This window comes from Vulpes vulpes, chromosome 8 (assembly GCF_048418805.1).
Source record: "Vulpes vulpes isolate BD-2025 chromosome 8, VulVul3, whole genome shotgun sequence".
Classification (NCBI taxonomy): Eukaryota; Metazoa; Chordata; class Mammalia; order Carnivora; family Canidae; genus Vulpes; species Vulpes vulpes.
Genome location: NC_132787.1, coordinates 21,910,104 through 21,930,680, shown reverse-complemented (window position 1 = coordinate 21,930,680; position 20,577 = coordinate 21,910,104). Strand labels below are relative to the sequence as shown.

General features: G+C 40.8%; 1 protein-coding gene across 1 annotated transcript in view; it reads right to left on the bottom strand.

Annotated features, from left to right (window-relative positions):
* BCAT1 (branched chain amino acid transaminase 1) overlaps positions 1–13,387 on the bottom strand; it is a 107,330-nt gene extending 93,943 nt beyond the window's left edge. Inside the window, exon 1 of the mRNA XM_072765727.1 lies at positions 13,294–13,387. Coding sequence (XP_072621828.1) covers positions 13,294–13,299 — 6 coding nt within the window. The 5' untranslated portion in view covers positions 13,300–13,387. The remainder of the gene's footprint in view (positions 1–13,293) is intronic.
* Between the last annotated feature and the right edge of the window lie 7,190 nt (positions 13,388–20,577).

The window sequence follows — 20,577 nt, the reverse complement described above, 5'->3', positions numbered from 1 at the left end:
TCTCCCCAGCTCAAGATCCATAATTTAATCATATCTGTAAAATCTCTTTCATAATAAGAAGTTTCTGGGGATTAGGACATGAACAACCTTGAGGGGCCAGTATGCAGCCTATCACACTCACCAACCACATATAATGGGCCAGGCACTGGAAGACAGCTGCATTGTGGTAAAAAGCAGTATGTTCCCTGCTCTCAAGAAATGTATGATCAGGGCAGCCTGGGTGGCTCAGTGGTTTAGCGCCGTCTTCAGCCCAGAGCATGATCCTGGAGACCCAGGATCCTGTCCCACATCGGGCTCTCTGCATGGAGCCTGCTTCTCCCTCTGCCTCTCTCTCTCTTTCTGTATGTATCTCATGAATAAATAATAAAATCTTAAAAAAAAAAACCTTAAAAAAAAAAAAAGAAATGTATGATCTAGTGGGATAGTCCAACATAAATCCCAAAACCACAATGATAATCACACCAGTGAATAACTGTAGATTGCAGTTAGTGCTCTGAAAGACTGGGAATCACAGGGGGGTTAGTGAGGGTCTCTCTGAGGTAGCAACATTCAATCTGAGGCTGGTAGGGTGATAAGATGCTAGGTAGATGAGGATTAAGAAGAAGACTGTCTGAGTAGAGGGATCAGCAAGTGCAAAGGCCCTGAAGAAAAAGTTTGTGGGATAAAGGGAGGCGGACACAGTAGTAACAAGGTAAGGCTGCAAAGAGGAAGGAGCTAGATCTGTCTGGGACTTCTAGAGCATAGTAGAGACTTTGGGTTTTACCCGAAGCATAACAGTTAGGGGTTCAGGAATTCTTTTAAGCAGATGAATGATGTCATTACTTTGTTCCATGGAGAACAGATTAAGAGTGGGAGATGGAGATGAGCAAGAAACATTTATACTCAGTGAAGAGAAGACAGTCACTTGAACTGGGCACACAGCAGCTAAGATGGAGAGAATTGTACAAATGTCAGATATATCTTGAACCAAAAAATAACCTACAGGACTTATAATTTAGTGTGACTCAAAAGTCCAGGGTATGGCCATAGGTGTGGGGTAGCATCTGGGAAATGTAGCCAGTTAAGGGAGATGAAAAATTAAAGGGACTGAGATACCAGAAAGGAAAATGAGCCATCCATGCACCTTGAAATAATATAGGAAAATAAGACTTGGTTGGAAGAGAGAAGCAGGAACCAGGTGCTAAAATCTTCAATGGATAATGGAGGCAAAGTGACCAGGCTGTCTTTCAATGATAGTTACGAAGAGATGGGGTATCACAGAGTGATGGTATTAGTAGCAGAGAGGGGTTTTACAGAAGGAGCCTGATATGGAAATAGCATTAGGCACAGAAAAGGAGATCAACATACCTCTAATTCTGAGAAAGGAAGGTGGAGAAAATGAGCAATATCCAGTAGAAGGTAAGGAAGTGACCTCATCTAAGGCCAGGAGGAGCAGGACATATTTAGGGAAGGTGACGAGAAATGTGCTAATATTGAGTTGCAAAAGGTATTATGGACAAATGTGGGTGGGAAGTTCCAGTGCGTGTTAAGTCAAGACAGAAACCACAGAGCATCGAGAGGGAAGGTGAATGAAGGCACCGTGAAAAAGGTGTAACCAGATGCATTTAACTGGTTGCGAGGTTGCCAATGTTGTGAGTTCCAACAATTCATTCCCTAGAGGATGTTGGATATTCAGGGCTTTTACCAGTGGTCTGGAAGGGAGGCCAGGTATATGCTTCCTCATGGTCCTCTATGGTAAGGCCATGGGCGGTTGAATCTGTGTTCAAAAGTCTGAGGTTGGATAAAACTGGTGCCTACGATGCTCTTATCTACATTCATCTGGCCTTCTTCCATGATTCTGCTCAAACTTCATCTCCACTATAAAGCCTTTCCTGATTTCTCTAATCTTTGTTATGTACCATCGTAACTTGTGCAGACTCCTACTGTGGTGTGGCAACTATTATACTTTATTGCATTTGCTCTTTATACATTTCTCTCCCTGAATAGTTACTTCTCAAGAGTAAAAATAATGCTTGAATTATTTCCATTTGCCTAGTACAAAGCCTGATGGTCTTAGTAAGAGCTAATCAAATGAAACTCAAATCAATCATTGTTTGCTAGTCACTATTATATAAATTTTAGATTTGAAGAAGGGTTTGTATACTCTTAATATAATAGTTACTGCAGTTTGGTTTACACATTATGTTTAACCTGCCTTCTCAATAGATCATTTTCAGTTAGTTAAAATTAAATACAATAGTTTAGAAATTTTGTCATGATATATATCCTTGGTCTTACACAAATTGTGCTGAATTACCCAGTATTTCTGGTATTTCTGAATTTCCCAAAATTTCAGATTTTCTAGACAATGGCTTTAGAGTCAAGCTAAGTTCACTCACTATAAGGCATTTCCATTTCTTTTTTTTTTTCCTTTAAATTTTGAATATAATAAAGTTATGTGTCAAAAATCAAACAATACATAAAAATGTACAGCAAAAAGTCTGATGGAGATTTTCCTAGTATATTTAGAGAGCCTACCGATTATTCTCTCCACTGTTTTTTTTACCTCCTTCTTTTTCACACCTGATGAATATGTGGGTGAGTTCTAATCTTTTGTTGTTACAAACAGTGCTGCAATAAATACTCTTGTTTATACATCATTTCACACATTTATAAGTAAATACAAGGCACTTCCAATTAAACTAAGTATTAACAACAATGATGTCAAACTATTAAATCTATCTCATGCGAGCACATGATGTAATGAGCACTGGGTGTTATATACAACTGCTGAATTACTGAACTCTACCTCTGAAACTAATAATACACTATATGTTAACTAATTGAATGTAAATAGAATAAAATAAGTTTTCCAGAAAATATAGAGGAAAAATATGATCTTACTTTTCTTTTCCTTTTTTTTTTTTTTCTGAGAGAGAGAGGGGGAGGGAGGAAGCATGTATGCAGTGGGGAGGGGAGGCGGGGAGGGAGAGGGAGAAAATCTTGGGCAGACTGCACTAAGCATGAAGCCTGATGCAGGGTTCAATCCCACAACACTGAGATCATGGCCCGAGCTGAAATCAAGAGTCAGACACCTATTGACTGAGCCACCCAGCACTCCCGATCTTACTTTTAATTTAATGATCTCTCCTTTAGTAAAATATTTTGAGTATACTTACTCCAAAGGATGGGTCATTAAATTATTTTAAAAGTAAGAACATATTTTTCCTCTGTATTTGCTGAAAAATTTTTCCTTAATAGAAAGGATGGAGTTCTTATTTTCCTTGTTATACCAAAATTACTTAAGACTCTCAATTAGGCTAGTGAATCACGTAAGTCCTAAAACATATCATATAAATATATTAACATATTAACCAAATATTTCAATCCTAAACAACTTAATTATACTATTTAATTTAGCTTAAATAAGTAATTTAAATAAGTAATTTAAGCTAAATTAAATATTTAATTTCTATAATTAGCTTAAATAGATAACTTAAGCTAAATTAAACTGACTTAAGGCTGAAAAGGATATTAGTTTTTCTTTTATTTTGTTGTCATTGTTCATATTTGTTGTCAACTAAATGAGTAAATAATAAATAAATGTAACATTATATATCAGTTATGGTGTGTAATAAATTTAACTTGAATTTAAGATACCAATAGTGTGATCTTATAAACAAAGAATGATTGATCTCAGGGATCCCTGGGTGGCTCAGCAGTTTAGTGCCTGCCTTTGGCCCAGGGCATGATCCTGGAGTCCCAGGATCGAGTCCCATGTTGGGCTCCTTGCATGGAGCCTGCTTGTCTCTCTGCCTGTGTCTCTACTTATCTGTGTGTGTGTGTGTGTGTCTCATGAATAAATAAATAAAATCTTTAAAAAAGAATTATTGATCTCTGAGCTGTATTATTTCAAATACTAAATATTAGAAATAATATTTTAAACTGATATTAAAAATAAATGGGTTAGTCATAATAACTGATAATATCACCCTAAAAAAAACACACCTATCTCGTGTAATTAAGTTCATATGGTTGCAAAAGACCCCTCATTCCCAGCTTCGAAGTACTGTCCTTTACAGTAAGTGGTAGACTGATGGGCTACCGTAAATAATGTTCTCAGAACATTGGTCAAGAGGAAATAAGGTGCCTGGTTGACAGCAGGAATGACGTTAATGTTAAGAGGCATGCAGGAAAGGTATGCATGAAAGGATGTCATTGACGTCCTTTAGCCACATATTCATGGAATTGCTGACATTACTGATAGAAAATTTGCTCAAATGTTACTGAAAAACAAAATGTCAGTTTAGTTAATAACATTGTACATTATGGGGCACCTGGGCTGCTTAGTCAGTTGAGTGTCCTATTCTGCTCAGGTCATGATCTCAGGGTCTTGTGAATGGAGCCCCATGCTGGGCTCAGCCCACCCCTTCTACGTTGGTGTATGCACAGGCGTTCACGTACTCTCTCGCTCTCTCTCTCAAATACATAAATAAATATTTTTTAAAAATAACATTGTACTTTAAGACCAAGTAATGAAAATGCTCATGATGTTATATGATTTTTTTTAGAAAGCATAAAGACTTGTGACTAATGAGTCAGCATAGCCAAGCATAAATGGTTGATGTATATAACTGAAAGGAAAACGAAATAAGTTGATTATCAGGAAACTTTAAACAGCAAATATACTAAGTGGCAGACCTTCCACAGAAGATTTGAAAAGTCTTGGTTGTTGAGGTATTTAAGTGAAACAGAATTGAATGCTAGAAAAATAAACTCGAAAGAACAATCCTTCTTTAGCAGAAGTAAATGCCGAAAATGACCTAATAGATTTTTTCTTTCAAAATTCCAGTATTCAATGAACACTGCCTCTAAGTGCCTCTTTTGTTGGATTTGTTTGTCAGTTTATGCATTAATTAGATTGCTTAAAAACTGCATTGTTTGCAACAACAGAAAAAAAACATGTTAAACAGTATTGGAATTGGTTAACATTCCCAGACACATGACTGTTCTATATTCCAAGTCAGTTCCTTGAGATATGACCGGGGTTTCCCGTTATAAACTGCCTAAATATGAAAACAGTAGTGATTTAGCAGAGTGGCACTGCTGGGTTTATTTGTTAGGAACTTTGTGGTTTTCAGTTCATAATGCTATGAATTTTCTCAGAAATATTTATTATATGTTTATGCTTATAGTCTTTTTTACATTCTGTAAAAAATCAATCAGTAAATAGCTCTATATAAAATGACTTTGGCAATAGGCATTAAAACATGAAAATTCGTACTGTTTTCTATGTTTTTATAAACCTTTATCTTTTGGAGGTCAGCCAAAGCATTGACCCTAAATAAATCCAGATATGGAAAGATGTAGCTGCTGTTTGAAAAGGAAGAGGTATTAAACCAATCTAACCTATGAAGCCTAGAAATAGTAGATGATTTAACTCAGCTAATATCTCTAAAGCACCAATGATGGTACAAGGTTCAGGCCAGAGGAAAGGAAAGGTGAGTGCAGAGAGATTGCAGGACATAATCAGTATCTTATATCCTAACTTCAAAATAGAACTCTATTCGTACCTTTCCACCTTGTACCTAAATTCATTTCACTGTGAAAATAGTCACTGTTCTCAAAACATGCTTAGGGAGTGAACCACATGGGGAGAGGTATAAATGGGGCAAAGGAGGTTAGGAACAAATATGTGGAAATGTAACAGCTCATTCCAAGGTACAGCTTATGACTAGAGGAATGCACAGACGGAAAGGTTATGGGAGAAGATTAGAAAAAGACCTCATGAACTAAAGCTACATTCAGTAGACAATAGGGAAGGCATAGACATATTTTGAGGGAGGGAATGACATTATTTAAATAGTACCTTAGGAAATTGAGCTTGAGACCAGCTGAGAAACCTGAAATAATTCAAGCAAGAAGCAATGAGAGCATAAATCAGTCCATTAGCAATGGGAAAGAGAAAACATATAGATATGGAGAAAATAGAATCCACAGGATATGATATCTCATCGAATATGGGGGACAAGAGAATAAGAAAGAAGTAAAAGATGGTTGACATTGGCTAAGGTAGGGTCACCTGGTAGGAACATGGCCTTGTAGGCCTGCCTCTTTGACAGGCACTACACATAGAGAATTAAATCTAAGAAATGGGAAAATGAGGCATCCAAAACTATTAAATTCCACTAAAAAATTGTGTATCGGGCAGCCCAGGTGGCCCAGCGGTTTAGCGCCACCTTCGGCCCAGGGCATGATCCTGGAGACCCGGAATCGAGTCCCATGTCGGGCTCCCTGTATGGAGCCTGCTTCTCCCTCTGCCTGTGTCTCTGCCTCTCTCTCTCTCTCTCTCTCATAAATAAATAAAATCTTTTAAAAAAATTATGTATTAACCCCAAACAACCATGCACAGACTTCAAAACTAGACTGAGATCAAAGATTATCAGGGTGAAGATTCTATAAATCCAGTTCTATTCTGTGAATAGTATAGGATCAAAATATGCCACCCCAAACTATGCCACCTTGGCATAAGGATTACTTTGAACTAACAAGAATGGAGATAAGAGATGTGGAAAGAAACCTTCCTGGTGCTTCCGTTCTCTGCGCACGGTCTGATTCACCTGGAAGCCTAAAACCTGTGCCCTTATCCTTGTTACTTTTCTACCAGGTTATCATTCTTTGTTCAGTTACTAAATCTGATCAGCACAAGTCCTGATCACCGTTTGAGTGACTCCTCACCATATTTCTCATGTGCATGTATTCTGCATGAGCTAATAAACTGGTTCTTCTCTCATTAATCTATCTTGTATCAGTCTAATTTGCATGACTCCAGGCACAGAACATAAGAGGATATGGGGGATAAGTTTTTATTACTCTCCTACACTGTATACCTTAAATCTTTATGAGATAAAACATAAAGAAAAAAACCAATAATTCACATGCTGCTAAAAGAAAACAAAACAAAACAAACAACAACAAAAAAAAAAAAAAAAAAAAACAAGGAAACTGCCTTTCTGTTTGAGCTAAAGCCAGGCGATTATTTGGGGTTTTTCAATATTCAAAGGACAGGGTGGATCCTTTATATATTTTTATACTTCAGTTGATTACAGAGGTAAGAGCCAATAGCTCTCTACTGCTCTAAATAAGTAGATCATTTCTGTATCTTCCATTAGTCTCCCATGCTATACGAACTCTACTGTCCAGGTTTTAATAACAAATAACTGAGATGCAAAATGTTATACCTATGTATGTTTGAACATTTTGCTGGAGATTGTTTATACTTAATTTTTTAAAAGATTTTATTTATTTTTCATGAGAGACACACACAGAGGCAGAGACATAGGCAGAGGGAGAAGCAGGCTCCCTGCGAGATCCCGATACGGGACTCAATCCCACGACCCCGGCACCATGACTTGAGCCAAAGGCAGATGCTCAACCACTGAACCACCCAGGTGCCCTTGTTTATACTTTTCATAAGATTTACAACGTGATATTGGACACAAGTGATTCCAGAACCCTGGTAAAGGGGATACCATGTTGGACTAGGACTCAAAATATCTAGTTTCTATTATGCTCTGTTATTTGTGATCTTAAACGATTCTAGTATTCTAATCTTTATTTTCCTTATCTGTAAAATGGGGTTAATAATAGCTGTAATGCTTTCCACATACAAATGTTTTGAGGTTACAATTCAAAATGTAATTTATATGGCATTTAGAAATATAAAGCATCATTATCTTAGGTAAGCAAAGAAGTCCTTCTTCAAACTTCAATGTGTTTCTTCTATAAACACCAGCACTAACCCTGCAAGTATATAAAACATTCACAACATTGAAAACCATACAATCAGGGCGCCTGGATGGCTCGGTCAGTTAAGCGTCTGCCTTCAGCTCAGGTCATGATTCCAGGGTCCAGGATCCAGACCCATGTCAGCCTCCCTGACCAGTGGAGAGCCTGCTTCTCCCTCTCCCTCTGCCACTCTCCCTGCTTGCACTTCACTCTCTCTCTCAAGTAAATAAATAAAATCTTTAAAAAAAAGAGAAAAAGAAAAAGAAAACTGTGGAATCCCTAAGGAATGCATTGTTTCCACCATAAACTTTATAGCTCCATTTTAACTCTACTTTTTATCTTCAAAATTCAAATTAACATTTATTGTAATTTCAGATTCCTGAGCTACCATCTAGCACTAAGATCAAAACAATGTATCTTTGAAACTGAATCAGCTAAAATAAAATATACTAGACAAAATCACCCTTTAATGTATTGGTGGAATGCTAACAACTGCTGAGTGATCACCCTGTGCAAATCCATCCTTGGCCTCATGCCCAAACTGTGTTGAGATCTTTGTAGGTCATGTAAGAGATATCTGTGGCATGTTTGGCCTTGAACATCCCAACAGGTGCTCCTTCTGTCTAGACTTATAAGGAGTCAGATAGAATTGGAATGTTCTAATTACATCCTAGGCTTCTTAGCATTTCCTAAGGCCACTAACCACCTATAATTAAAATAGTAAAAACATTTCTCAGACTAGGATAGACTATAAATACAATTGATCAAATATTCAGATCTACATATCAAAATAATGAATAAATTGGTTCTTTTTAGATGAACTATATGACAAGTATGAAGGGAACTAGCTGGATTTTATAAGTATTCGACAGTTTTTCAATTACAAAGAATCATGTGTTTTTCAGTACAACTTCTCTGGATTATTGCTTGTAGCAATATAATTTCCTCTATTTTTTTTAACTTGTCTTCCCTTTTCCCTCTCTTGACTTTTTATCTTATTTTTGAAACATGAATATCTTTTACTCTCACCCATTAATCACTGAATACAAGAGAAATGTTTTTGCAAAATAACTTTTCTCACAAAAAAGGCACAGCCAATATGACAAGGGAAAATGTTTATGGGATGGGCTGTGCTGCATTAATATGGTGATGTAATTTTTAACTTGTTTTTAAAATAAAAACCCTCAATTTATAGATGTAATATTATTTAGCTTGTGGATTTGAGAGGACTAATTAGAAGCATTGGTGCAATTAGCACTCTGCTTTTGACTTTGCATTCACCACTGCCATTGTGAATCAGACCAGATCTTATGATTAAAATGTCCACAAATATTTGCAAAGTAATATTTGTAAATCAGAGCATCCCGAATGCTTACTTTCTTTTTAAGTTTTTTTTTTTTTTTTTTTTTTTTTTTAATTCATGATAGACAGAGAAAGCGAGAGAGAAGCAGAGACACAGGCAGAGGGAGAAGCAGGCTCCATGCCAGGAGCCGGATGCGGGACTTGATCCCAAGACTCCACGGATCGCGCCCCGGGCCAAAGGCAGGTGCTAAACCGCTGAGCCACCCAGGGATTCCTCTCCACCCCCCCAAATGCTTACTTTTGAAATATTTTCAAAACCTGAGTTGCACCTCACATTTATATCTCAGTTGATTTATGCAGAATCTAATGACAGAGGTGTTAGAATGGGCACTGACATGTATTACAAATGGGCTACAGAGGTTCAGGAAACCAATCAGTAGGAATGTCTACCATATGTTATGTTAAATGTTTGGAGCATTTGTACAGCTGTTGAGGGAATGAAGTTGCAACACAAAGACTGCCCACATTTACAACTGTAAAGTGAGCAGACCAGTTTCCCCTTGTACTCAGGAAGAATGACAGTACCATACTGAAAGTAGAGGATGCCTGGGATAAAGTATCATGCAAGGTCCTAGATTCTCTCCATTAGATGGTAACCAAATCCCCTTAGGCATAAGGGGATCTGTTATTTATAGGAATTGTGGTTGCCAAGCCTAAAGGGAAAAAGAGAAAGCTCTTAACTTCCATCTTCCTCTACCCACTGAGAGGAGGTCCTTCAAAGAAGCAGACAACACAAAACCCCAAAAGATATAACCAACCCACTCAAGACAGCCAGTTTAGAAACAAGTTTTCATTGACGGACAGAAATAGTTTACTCATAAGCCCAGACCTCTCATGTTAATAACAGTACTACTAAGCTGTTCACTTTGCTGGTTTATATCTTGACATTTGAAATAAGGACCCTGAGGGAAGTTGAATATGCCATGCCAAAATTATGGCTCTTTGGCATAATAATTAGTTTGGACTGGTTATTGTTGAGAGGTGTCAGACACAGGACAATCTCTGAAAAAACAAAATTATGAAAACAATGGAGAAATACACAGCTACTGAAGGAAATCACAGCTTCTTTTTCATTCTTAGTGTAAATCTCTATAATAATCAAATGACTGTTTTCAACTTTCTTTTATAAGATTTTAAACCCGTTTCAAATCATTAGTCCTTCTCAGGGTTCAATGAGCTGATTGGGCAAGAGAAATTCTTGCATACAAATGGAAAATTTTCCTTCCTTTCTCTCTGTATTTTTTTTTTTCCTTTTTAAGATTTCTATTTATTTATTCAAGAGAGAGATAGCAAGAGAGAGTAAGAGGTGGGGAGAGGGAGAAGCAAGATTCCCCACTGAGCAGAGCCTGATGCAGGGCTGGATCCCAGAATCCTGGAATCATGACTTGAGCCAAAGGCAGAGCTTAACCAACTGAGCCACCCAGGCACCACTCTCTCTGTAGTTCTAAAATCAAATGAAATGATTTATTATGGAAACTCACTAAATGAAATATAAGCCCAAATTAAATTCTTCTCTTTTTTTCCTCCCTTTGTCCTTTTTTTCTCACCACCAGTTTCTACCCATATCCTTTTGTTAGGCCTGCTGCACTAGCTATGCATCCCTGAGCCTTGCCTGAGGGGCCCCATTCTGTGTCTGAAAAATAAACCTCTCTCCCTGCTAGGCCCCAGGTCCTACCCCCTGCACACAGACAAATGGCCCTTTCCACCCCTGCTGCCAGTCAAACCCTCTCACTTCCTTCACATCACTGACAATGACTTCTCCTGTCTCTACCCCTTTAGATATGCAGCTCTTTTAAATCTCCACCTTAATTCAGCAAATCATAATATGTACTTACTATTCTTATACACATTCTATTCAATGTATATGCTAGTTTTCTTATTCAGTTGCCTATGCTGTATGTGTCCATCTAAACATACAAGGTCCTGGGGAAAAGAGCCATGCCTGGAAAACATGCCAAGGACAGAGCCTCTCATGATGCCATGTGCAAAGAACATTCAAAAAATAATAATAATCAGAGCAGCAATACCTAGGTGAAAGGAAGGTACAGATCTTTTTGAAATAAAAACAACAAACTTAAAGGAACTCCGTGTACTTCTTAGTTCATGCCTAGAAATCAACCTTTTCTATCCTAATCTCAGCAAAATATCAGAAAAGAGATATGAGACTACCTGAAGATATCTTCTAGTTTTCCGGGTTATAAAAGTACTTTGCAAAAGGGATTGGGGTTTTTGGACTCATGTTAAAGCATCCATGAATTAACAAAAAGGCATAATCAACAACTCCACATAGGATAGGGAAAAGCTGGAAAGGCAAAAGCGTTTAATCTCATAATTCTCTTTTTACTCACCCTATACTCAATGGAAGTGTATATTTCAGTTGAAATTAGCAATGAGCAGGGCAGAAATAGAATATCTGACTATGGAAATACAGGGTGCTAAATTTTTCACTGCAGCAGCGTGATCTCGTTTTAACACAAAAGAGGGTTTCCACTCAATTCCTGACTAATCTTAGTAGAAATTTTTGTTTGGCACCGTTTACACATTATTTCTGGTAAGTGAAATCGTGGATTGGGATGGGTTGCGGGTAAGTGAAGTTGGAACCTTACTTCAATCTTCCTCCTTCAGAATGCTGAAACGTGGGTTTATGTCTCCTAAAAGTTCACTGTGCATAGATAGCGCTTCCTCCCAAGATATTTAGGTGACAGGCCTACCTGCCCATCCTTTACTTTCCTTTAAAAAAAAAAAAAAAAAAGCTGCTCTTCAGTTTTTAACGTAATTGAAGTCTTCAGGTGAATAAGAGTAGGAAGACTTTTTTCCCTACACCTAAATCATCAGAAGTAATAGGCGGCTAGGCTAATTATCATTGATTAGCATAAGAATGAAAACCATTAAGGCGGCTCACACAGTTTAATAAGAGAATGCCCTCAGGCTAATATGATTTGTAACTCATAGAAGCTTTGAATTTCCACAAGCCAAAGACCAGCCTTCTGCTTAAAGAGCGCGGAGGCAGTCTCCCCTCCCTCTCCCACCGTCATCCCGGGTTCTGCATTACCGACATCCCTCCCATCCCTCCCTCGTTTCGCACACCCGCCAGGAAAGCCCTGTTTACAGCCAGGAACGCCCCCCCAAGACCTGGTCCCCCCCCCCCCAAACCCCCCGCCTCCCGTGCATCGTAGCAATTGGAAAAAAAAAAAAAAAACCTTCCTCTTCCTTTCCAAACTTCAAAACAGGTAGGGGGGAGGGAGGGGGGCTGCGAGCAGCCTTTCATCTCCCGTTTACAAACGCAGCTGTGAAAAAGCCCCAGGAGGGCACATCCTGTGAGCAAGTTTGCAAAGGAGGCAGCCCGGGTGGCCCGGCGGTTTAGCGCCGCCGTCGGCCCAGGGCGGGATCCTGGAGACCCGGGATCGGGTCCCGCGTCGGGCTCCCTGCGTGGAGCCTGCTTCTCCCTCTGCCTGCGTCTCTCTCTGCCTCTCTTTCTGTGTCTCTTATGAATAAATAAAAATCCTTAGGGGAAAAAAAGACAAGAAAATAAGTAGGAAGACCAATTAGAGGATGAGGGGATCCCTGGGTGGCGCAGCGGTTGAGCGCCTGCCCTCGGCCCAGGGCGTGATCCTGGAGTCCCGGGATCGAGTCCAACGTCGGGCTCCCTGCATGGAGCCTGCTTCTCCCTCTGCCTGTGTCTCTGCCTCTTATGAATAAATAAATATAATCTTAAATAAAAACGAATGTCAATGGGCAGCCCAAGTGGCTCAGCGGTTTAGCGCCTGCCCTCGGCCCAGGGCGTGACCCCGGAGTCCCGGGATCGAGTCCCACGTCGGGCTCCCCGCATGGAGCCTGCCCCTCTCTCTCTCTCTCTCTCTGTCTATCGTGAATAAATAAATAAATAAATCTTTTAAAAAAAAGAAGAAGATGATGATGATTGCATGGGCAGCCCGCGTGGCTCAGCGGTTTAGCGCCTCCCTTCGGCCCAGGGCGGGATCCTGGGGACCCCGGATCGAGTCCCAGCGTGGAGCCTGGCTTCTCCGTCTGTGTCTCTCTTTCTCATGAATAAATACATAAAATCTTAAAAAAAAAAAAAAAGGAAGGAAGGAAGGAATGGAAGGTCTCGATAACACACACCACTGCCCCCGTGTCTCCGCGGAGTCGCGGGCGCGTCTTTGTTACCTTCATGGTGGCGGGGGGCGCGCGGCGGGCAGCGCGGTGCGTCCCGGGCGGTGGTGCGGGGCCCGGAGCGCGCGGCGGCGGCGGCGGCTGCTCCACGTGGCGGGCGGGCGGGCCTGCAGCCTGGGCGGGGGCGGCGGAGGTCGCGGGCCCGCGGGCAGATTGCATCAGCAGGAAGAGCCCCGCGGCGGGTTTCCCCAGCGCGCCCCGCAGGGTCGAGTCTCGCCCAGCGCCGCGCCCTGGGGCTGCCGGAGTTTCCAACGCGTTTCCACGTGTTGCGCCCTAGTTCCTGACGGCGAGCGCCGCGGTGCCACGGAGCAGGAGGGAACCATCACCGCCGCACCCCTCCCCGCCGGCCGCCCGCCCGCCCGCCTCACTTCCCGCTCCCCCGGAGCAACTTTCCCGCACGTCCTGTCCAGAATCACACAGTGGATTCCCATCCTCAAAAGCAGAAAAGTTGAAACGTGGAGGACGTGTGTCTGGTTTTGCGTTTGCCAGTCTGTTTCCCCCAGCCTTTGTTTCATTGCCACAGCCCACCCTCGGATACCACCGTTTTTTGCCAGTTTCTTCTGGATCTGGGAAAAAAAAAAAAATCCTTAATCCTTTGCCTTGAGCATATAGAATTCTGATGTGAACATTGCTGCTAGCCCGGTGCATCCTCTGTGGGATGCCTCCCTGTTTACAAGAGCTCCAGGGCTGTTACTTTTCCAGACCAGATGATCAGGTCAAGCACCTGAACTTTTGCTTAAATGCCCTCCTGGTTGATCACCCCCTCTGGGACCCTCCTGTTTTTGTTCATCTCAGATGAAGTCTTTTCTAGGAAGGTCTCACCGAGTCTCTCAAGCCAACCTGAGCCTTTTGTGTATGGGTGTGCTTTGTCCTTACCCTGTTTAAAAATCCATTCTCTTTGCATTATTTGCACAGATGGCACTTCATGAGATTATGAGATTCTTTTTTTTTTTTATGTTTTTAAAGATTTATTTATTTATTTATTCATGATAGACATAGAGAGATCGAGAGGTAGAGACACGGGCAGAGGGAGAAGCAGGCTCCTTGCCGGGAGCCCGACACGGGACTCGATCCTGGGTCTCCAGGATCGTGCCCTGGGCCAAAGGCAGGCGCTAAATCGCTGAGCCACCCAGGGATCCCCATGAGATTCTTTAAAAAAAAAAAAAAAAAAGATTTTATTTATTTATTCATGAGAAATAGAGGCAGAGACATAGGCAAGGGGAGAAGCAGGCTCCCCCTGGGGAGCCCGATGTGGGACAGGATTCCAGGACATCAGGATCACTATCTGAACCAAAGGCAGATGCTCAACCACTGAGCCCCCCAGGTGCCCCAGATTATGAGATTCTTGAAGACAGATCCCAGTGTGAAATGTGTGTAGGGAGGTGCTTAACAAATGTTGGCTAGGCTGAATGAATGATTAAATCATTCAACAAACTTATTGATCTCTTATTACATATCAGATTATCACAGGCAAGATTCTAGGCATAAAGGGGCAAACAACAAAAATATTCTTATTTTAGTGTGGGAAACAGAAAATAAACACTAATTCAGGTAGCAAAATGCTACCTGGATGAGTGTATTTATACAACGAAATATTATTTGGCAACAAAAGAATTACTGATAGATGCTTAGGTACTTGAATTAACCTTGAAAACATTACAGGAAATAAGAAAGTCACAAATGACCACATGCTGTGTGATTCCATTTTTCTGAAATGTCTCGAATACAAAGATTCAGAGACAGAAAATGGTCATTGCCAATCTAGGGAGATGGGGGAGTGGGGAGTGATTGCTAATGGGTACAGGAGTTCTTTTTGGGGTGATTAAAATGTTCTAAAATTGAATTGTGGTAATGGTTGCACAACTCTGAACATACTAAAAACCAATGTATTATACCCTTTAAATAGATGATTTGTATAATACATGAATTATATCTCCATAAAAATGTTATTTTTTTAAAGATTTTATTTATTTATTCATGAGAGACACAGAGAGAGGCAGAGACATTGGCAGAGGAAGAAACAGGCTTCCTGCCCGGAGCCTGATGCGGGACTTTATTGATTCCAGGACCCTGGGATCACTCATAACCTGAGCCAGAGGCAGACACTCAACCACTGAGCCACCCAGGTGCCACTAAAAATGTTATTTTTTTTTTAAATCAAGTAGCAAGTGCTAAGTTTCATGAGAAAACAGCATGGTAAGAGAAAAGAACATAATAGGGCAACAGACCTGAATGAATTAATGTGTAAGTCCTAGAGCATGCCTGTCAACAACTTCATAAGGATTCTTTTGATGTTGTTATAGGGATGCAGGGTTCTTGTCTCATGGAGTCAAGAATGAATCTCAGGGACACACAAGGATGAAGTGATAGTTTATTAAGTGAGGGTGAGACCAGAAAGAAGGCTCTCTAGAGTGAGAGGTGTCCAGAGTGGGTTGCCACTGAGAGTTTTTATAGTCAGTCTTTGTAGAAAACTGATTAGGGAACTTAAAGCTTTTTTTTTTTTTTTAAGATTTTATTTATTTATTCATAGAGACACAAGGGGGGGGGCGGGTACAGAGGCACAGGCAGAAGGAGAAGCAGGCGCCATGCAGGGAGCCGGACATGGGACTCGATCCAGGGTCCCCAGGATCAAACCCCGGGCTGCAGGCAGCGCTAAACCACTGCACCACCGGGGCTGCCCGGGAACTTAAATCTTCTTGATGTCACCACTGATAGCACCATGATTATTTCTCCTTTAAATATCTGGTCTCTGATGTTTAAGACAAACCAGATGGTCTGGTTATGCTCCCTTATCTCTGGTTTCATTGGGCCTCAGCATTTCTGGGATTTCTGTGAGCCTGATCACATAGCCCCCTGCCTATCTTTCCCTACCAACCCACCCCCTGCCTTTCCCTTATACATTCAGCCTCCCTGCAATTAGTAACCCTAACTGCCTTTAAGGACTGGGTCTGGCTGCTTCCTGGCTGCAGGCTATGTGGCAGTTAGAATCTATTCAGGGGTTGGTCCAGGTCCTGCAGTATGGCTTCAGGGGGGTTATGATGGACAGCAAAGGGTACATGCATGAGCACATGAAAAAGAATAAGCATAAAACAAGTATTAGGCCCCAAATTATGATCACATCCCTTAGATAAAATCCCCAGTCACCAATTCTGTTAAATAGACCAGCGGTCGTCCTGACCTTACTTAATTGATCACGGATGTTCTCTATTTAATGAGACACTTTGCAGGAGTTATCTCCTCCAATGTTAAAACAACACTTGTGAGGAAACTGCTTATACCCCAAATGATGTAGCAATAGTAGATAGTCAATAGTGGCCTGGTTCTGGAAAAGTCCCACGCTGGCTTCACTTAATTCTTGGTTGAGTGCATCTAATGCCGGTGACATGTCATTTGAGGTTTGGCTAAGAAGACAGACTGTTTTCACTTATTTCATGTTGTAAACCTGTTGTCATGCCTGCAATTCCTAGGATGATAGACAAAAGCTATGGTTTCTCCTTCAGACATGAGGATGACATTGTCGTCACAATCGGGAGGCAAGGAGGACAAGTCTCTATTTGCCAGTGTCTAGTAAAGTACCAAAAGTTAATTGTATGAAAAAGTTTATTTTGCCTCTTTAATTGGGCAGTTAAATTAGTGAAATGAGGAAAACTCATGGCCCTTTGTTGGAAAATATGTCTTCCTTTTTTCCATACTGTTGGACCTACTGGTATGGAACAATCAGACCAATAAGTAAGACTCAGGGGCATCCTTGGAGTGACATTAATAACTTCATATGTTGGGATCCCTGGGTGGCGCAGCGGTTTGGTGCCTACCTTTGGCCCAGGGCGCGATCCTGGAGACCCAGGATCGAATCCCACATCGGGCTCCCTGCATGGAGCCTGCTTCTCCCTCTGCCTGTGTCTCTGCCTCTCTCTCTCTCTCTCTGTGTGTGTGACTATCATAAATAAATAAAAAATTTATTAAAAAAAATAACTTCATATGTTAAGATAGTACATTTCAAGGTCCAGGTGGCCTGGATTACAGTCCATGTAATGTTTAAGGTTTATGTAGGGATTACCTTCATAGTGGATTACTTGCCCTTATTAAGAATTGGAGATCTTCAATTGTTTCATAGAAACAAGTGGAATTATCTTCAGAGGAGGTTGAGAGATCCTTTTGATGGCCCATAGAGCAACAGGCACAAAGACTGTCTATACATGAATTTTGGGGGCAATTTTTGGAAGCTGACCTCAAGTTGTCTAGTTTAGGCAAACAATAAACATTTAAAGACAACGAGAACTGGAATTTAACATCTACAAAAGTGGGTTATTGAAACATAATTTTTCTCTATAAGCCTCATTTTTAATCACAGAGAGCCAAATCAGGACTAATTTGTTTGCAAGATAAGTCCAATTTTAACAAACTTGGCTAATTACTTACATAAGCTCAGCAAGAATAGCAATTAGCCATATAGATCTTTTAAAATCTGCTTTGCTGGGACTTTTATAAGGAATCTAGATTGAACTTTTAGTAGACTCTTGAGACTACATATGGGCAGGTATGTGCTGCTTGTGGAGAAGGCTTCCCTGGGCTGTGACCTCCAGGGCCAGACTCTATCCTTTTATGTGTCTCAGAAAGCCCATGGTCATTTATGGTATCCAGGGGCAGGCTCAGAGCGCTAGGTGGCCAGTCCTTAGGTGTGCTCACTGGATAAGGCCTGAAATTAGTCAAGGAGTATTTTGTCATGTATATCTTCAGAGTTCTCATACGGAACTCTCATTCATTTTGTTTATACCCAAGGCTCTGGTAAGAAGCCTAATTAAATGTTTGGCTTATGTTTGGCAGTAAAGCGCGCAAGCATCCTCTCTCATATATAGTTGATGACCTATCAGTAGACGAGGCCCTGGTACAAACATAGAGTTCCCAGAGAAAAAGAGAAGCCATTTGAAAACAGAAGTATGAAATCAGAGGTTGAGTGAGCTGGTTAGGACTAGACCAACATTCCCTTCCTACAAGGAAGAGGGATTAAGTGACACCTGGGTGGCTCAGTGGTTGACGAAATGAGCCAAATGCCCTGCCTTTGGCTCAGGGCATGATCTCGGGTCCAGGGATGGAGTCCCACATCAGGGTCCCTGAAGGGAGCCTTATCTCCCTGCCTACGTCTCTGCCTCTCTCTCTCATGAATAAATAAATAAATCTTAAAAAAAAAAAAAAAAAAGGAAAAAGGATTGCCAGAGTCATTCCCTGAGGCCTGTCACTTGAGTCTTCAAGACCAGTGGCCATGCTAGTCAGTCTTACAGGACCAACAGGTACCCAGTGTTTACAAGAGAAGAGGGCTAAGCAGGGGAGATAAGTCTCTCAGAACATAAAGACAGAGTCCACATTGCTCATCTTCTGATGAATGAAGTGGTGACTTTCCTGGCCAATATGCCAAAAATGTTGTAGGGTTGCAGAGTTCTTGTCTCATGGAGTCAAGAATGAATCTTGCAGACACAAAAAGGTGAAATGATAGTTTATTAAGTGAAGGTGAGAACAGAAATAAAGCTGTATAGAGTAAGGGGCGTCCCGAGTGGGTTACCACTGAGGGCTTTTATGGTCTTTTATAGAAAACTGACCAGGAAAAAAAGAAAAGAAAACTGACCAGGGAAGTTAAATCTTTTTTATGTTACCACTGATTGTACCATGATTATTCCTCTTTGAATATCTGGTCTCTGATGTTTAAGACAAACGGGGTGGTCTGGTTATGTTCCCTTATCTCTAATTTCATTAGGCCTCAGCATTTCTGAGATTTCCGTGAGCCTGATTATGTAGCCCCCATCTATTTCTCCCTACCTAGCCCTACCTAGCCCTTACTCAATGTTAGCAACAGAGGAAGAAAGAAGGGGGTATGAAGCACTTTAAGAGAAGATAAAAGTGAAAAAGGAATTAGGGAATTAACATCCCCAGAAGAGTATGAGAATGATCTGGCTATGGCTGCCTTCTTTTTTCCCCTCCAATGTTGAAAGGAGACTCCCACAGTTCTCCCTCACTGTTATATGTAAACTCTCCCAAAGTGTCCCTCCTACACACCAAAAATGCTGTTTCCAAATGAAGAAGGTCATCGTCAACCAAGATTGTTACCCTGCCAGCAGCACTACACTTCAAGAAAGTCACAGGGCACCTGAGTGCCTCAGTCTGTTAAGCATCTGCCTTCAGCTTGGGTCATGATCCCGGGGTCCTGAGATAAAGCCCCATATCGGGCTCTCTGCTCAGCAAGGATCCTGATTCTCCCTTTCCCTCTGCCTGCCATTCCCCATGCTTGTTCTCTCTCTTTCTCTCTGTCAAAAAAATAAATAAAATCTTAAAAAAATAAAATAAAAAAGAAAGTCATAGAATATATTAAAGGCAGCTGAGTTCTCAAAACTTATATATTCCGTATCTCTACCAATAGGTAGTGCCTATGACTGTACTTGAGGAAGACAGAATTTCTAACTGTCCCCAGAGATGCTAACTTTGAGATTGACTTCAGAGCCCCAGAGAGCTCAGCTCCATTTTGGCATCACTATTATGAACAAAGTCTATTGCTGTAATCATTATGAATAATTACATAGCTAACTTGCAGAATTTCTCTTCTGAATCTTACCAAATATTATCTAGAGGAAAGGAAACTCGCAAATTTTCTCAGTTCCTGGGACTTGGGAAAAAGAATTAGCAAAAGGCAATGATGCTTTCTGTCATAAAGAGTAGAGGGAGGTCTACTCTAAAAATTCAGGGGACAAAAATCATTCCTCTCTTTGTTTCTCAAAATGAAAAATACTATAGCTTTATCCTTTTTATATTTCTTATAATGCATGCACCCATTATATATATGTACACACACACACACTCTAAGTTCAATATTCAAAAATCACTTCCACTGTATTTTATGGAAAATGTATACAAGGTTTTCTGGGATGGTTTTTTGACCCATTGGACTTATTTTTAGCCTATTGTATATCTTCTAGAACCTAATCTCCATGTAAAATTAGACTTACTATCAGAGAAAGTTGGCTACCCCATCAAAAATAGGGAAAAATCAAGATGGATGATCCCTTATTTCCAGAGTGGTGGTAGCCAAGGAGGGAAAGGGTAATTACCCAAAGATTTCCCATTGAACATGGAAGAAGTAATAATTTCCACTATGTAACTACCACTGAGTAACTTAATAATCTTTTGGTAAACTATTTCTGGCTAAAGAGGAAAAAAAAGATGGGATGCCTGGGTGACTCAGCGGTTGAGCATCTGCCTTCGGCTCAGGGCGTGATTCCGGGATCTGGGATC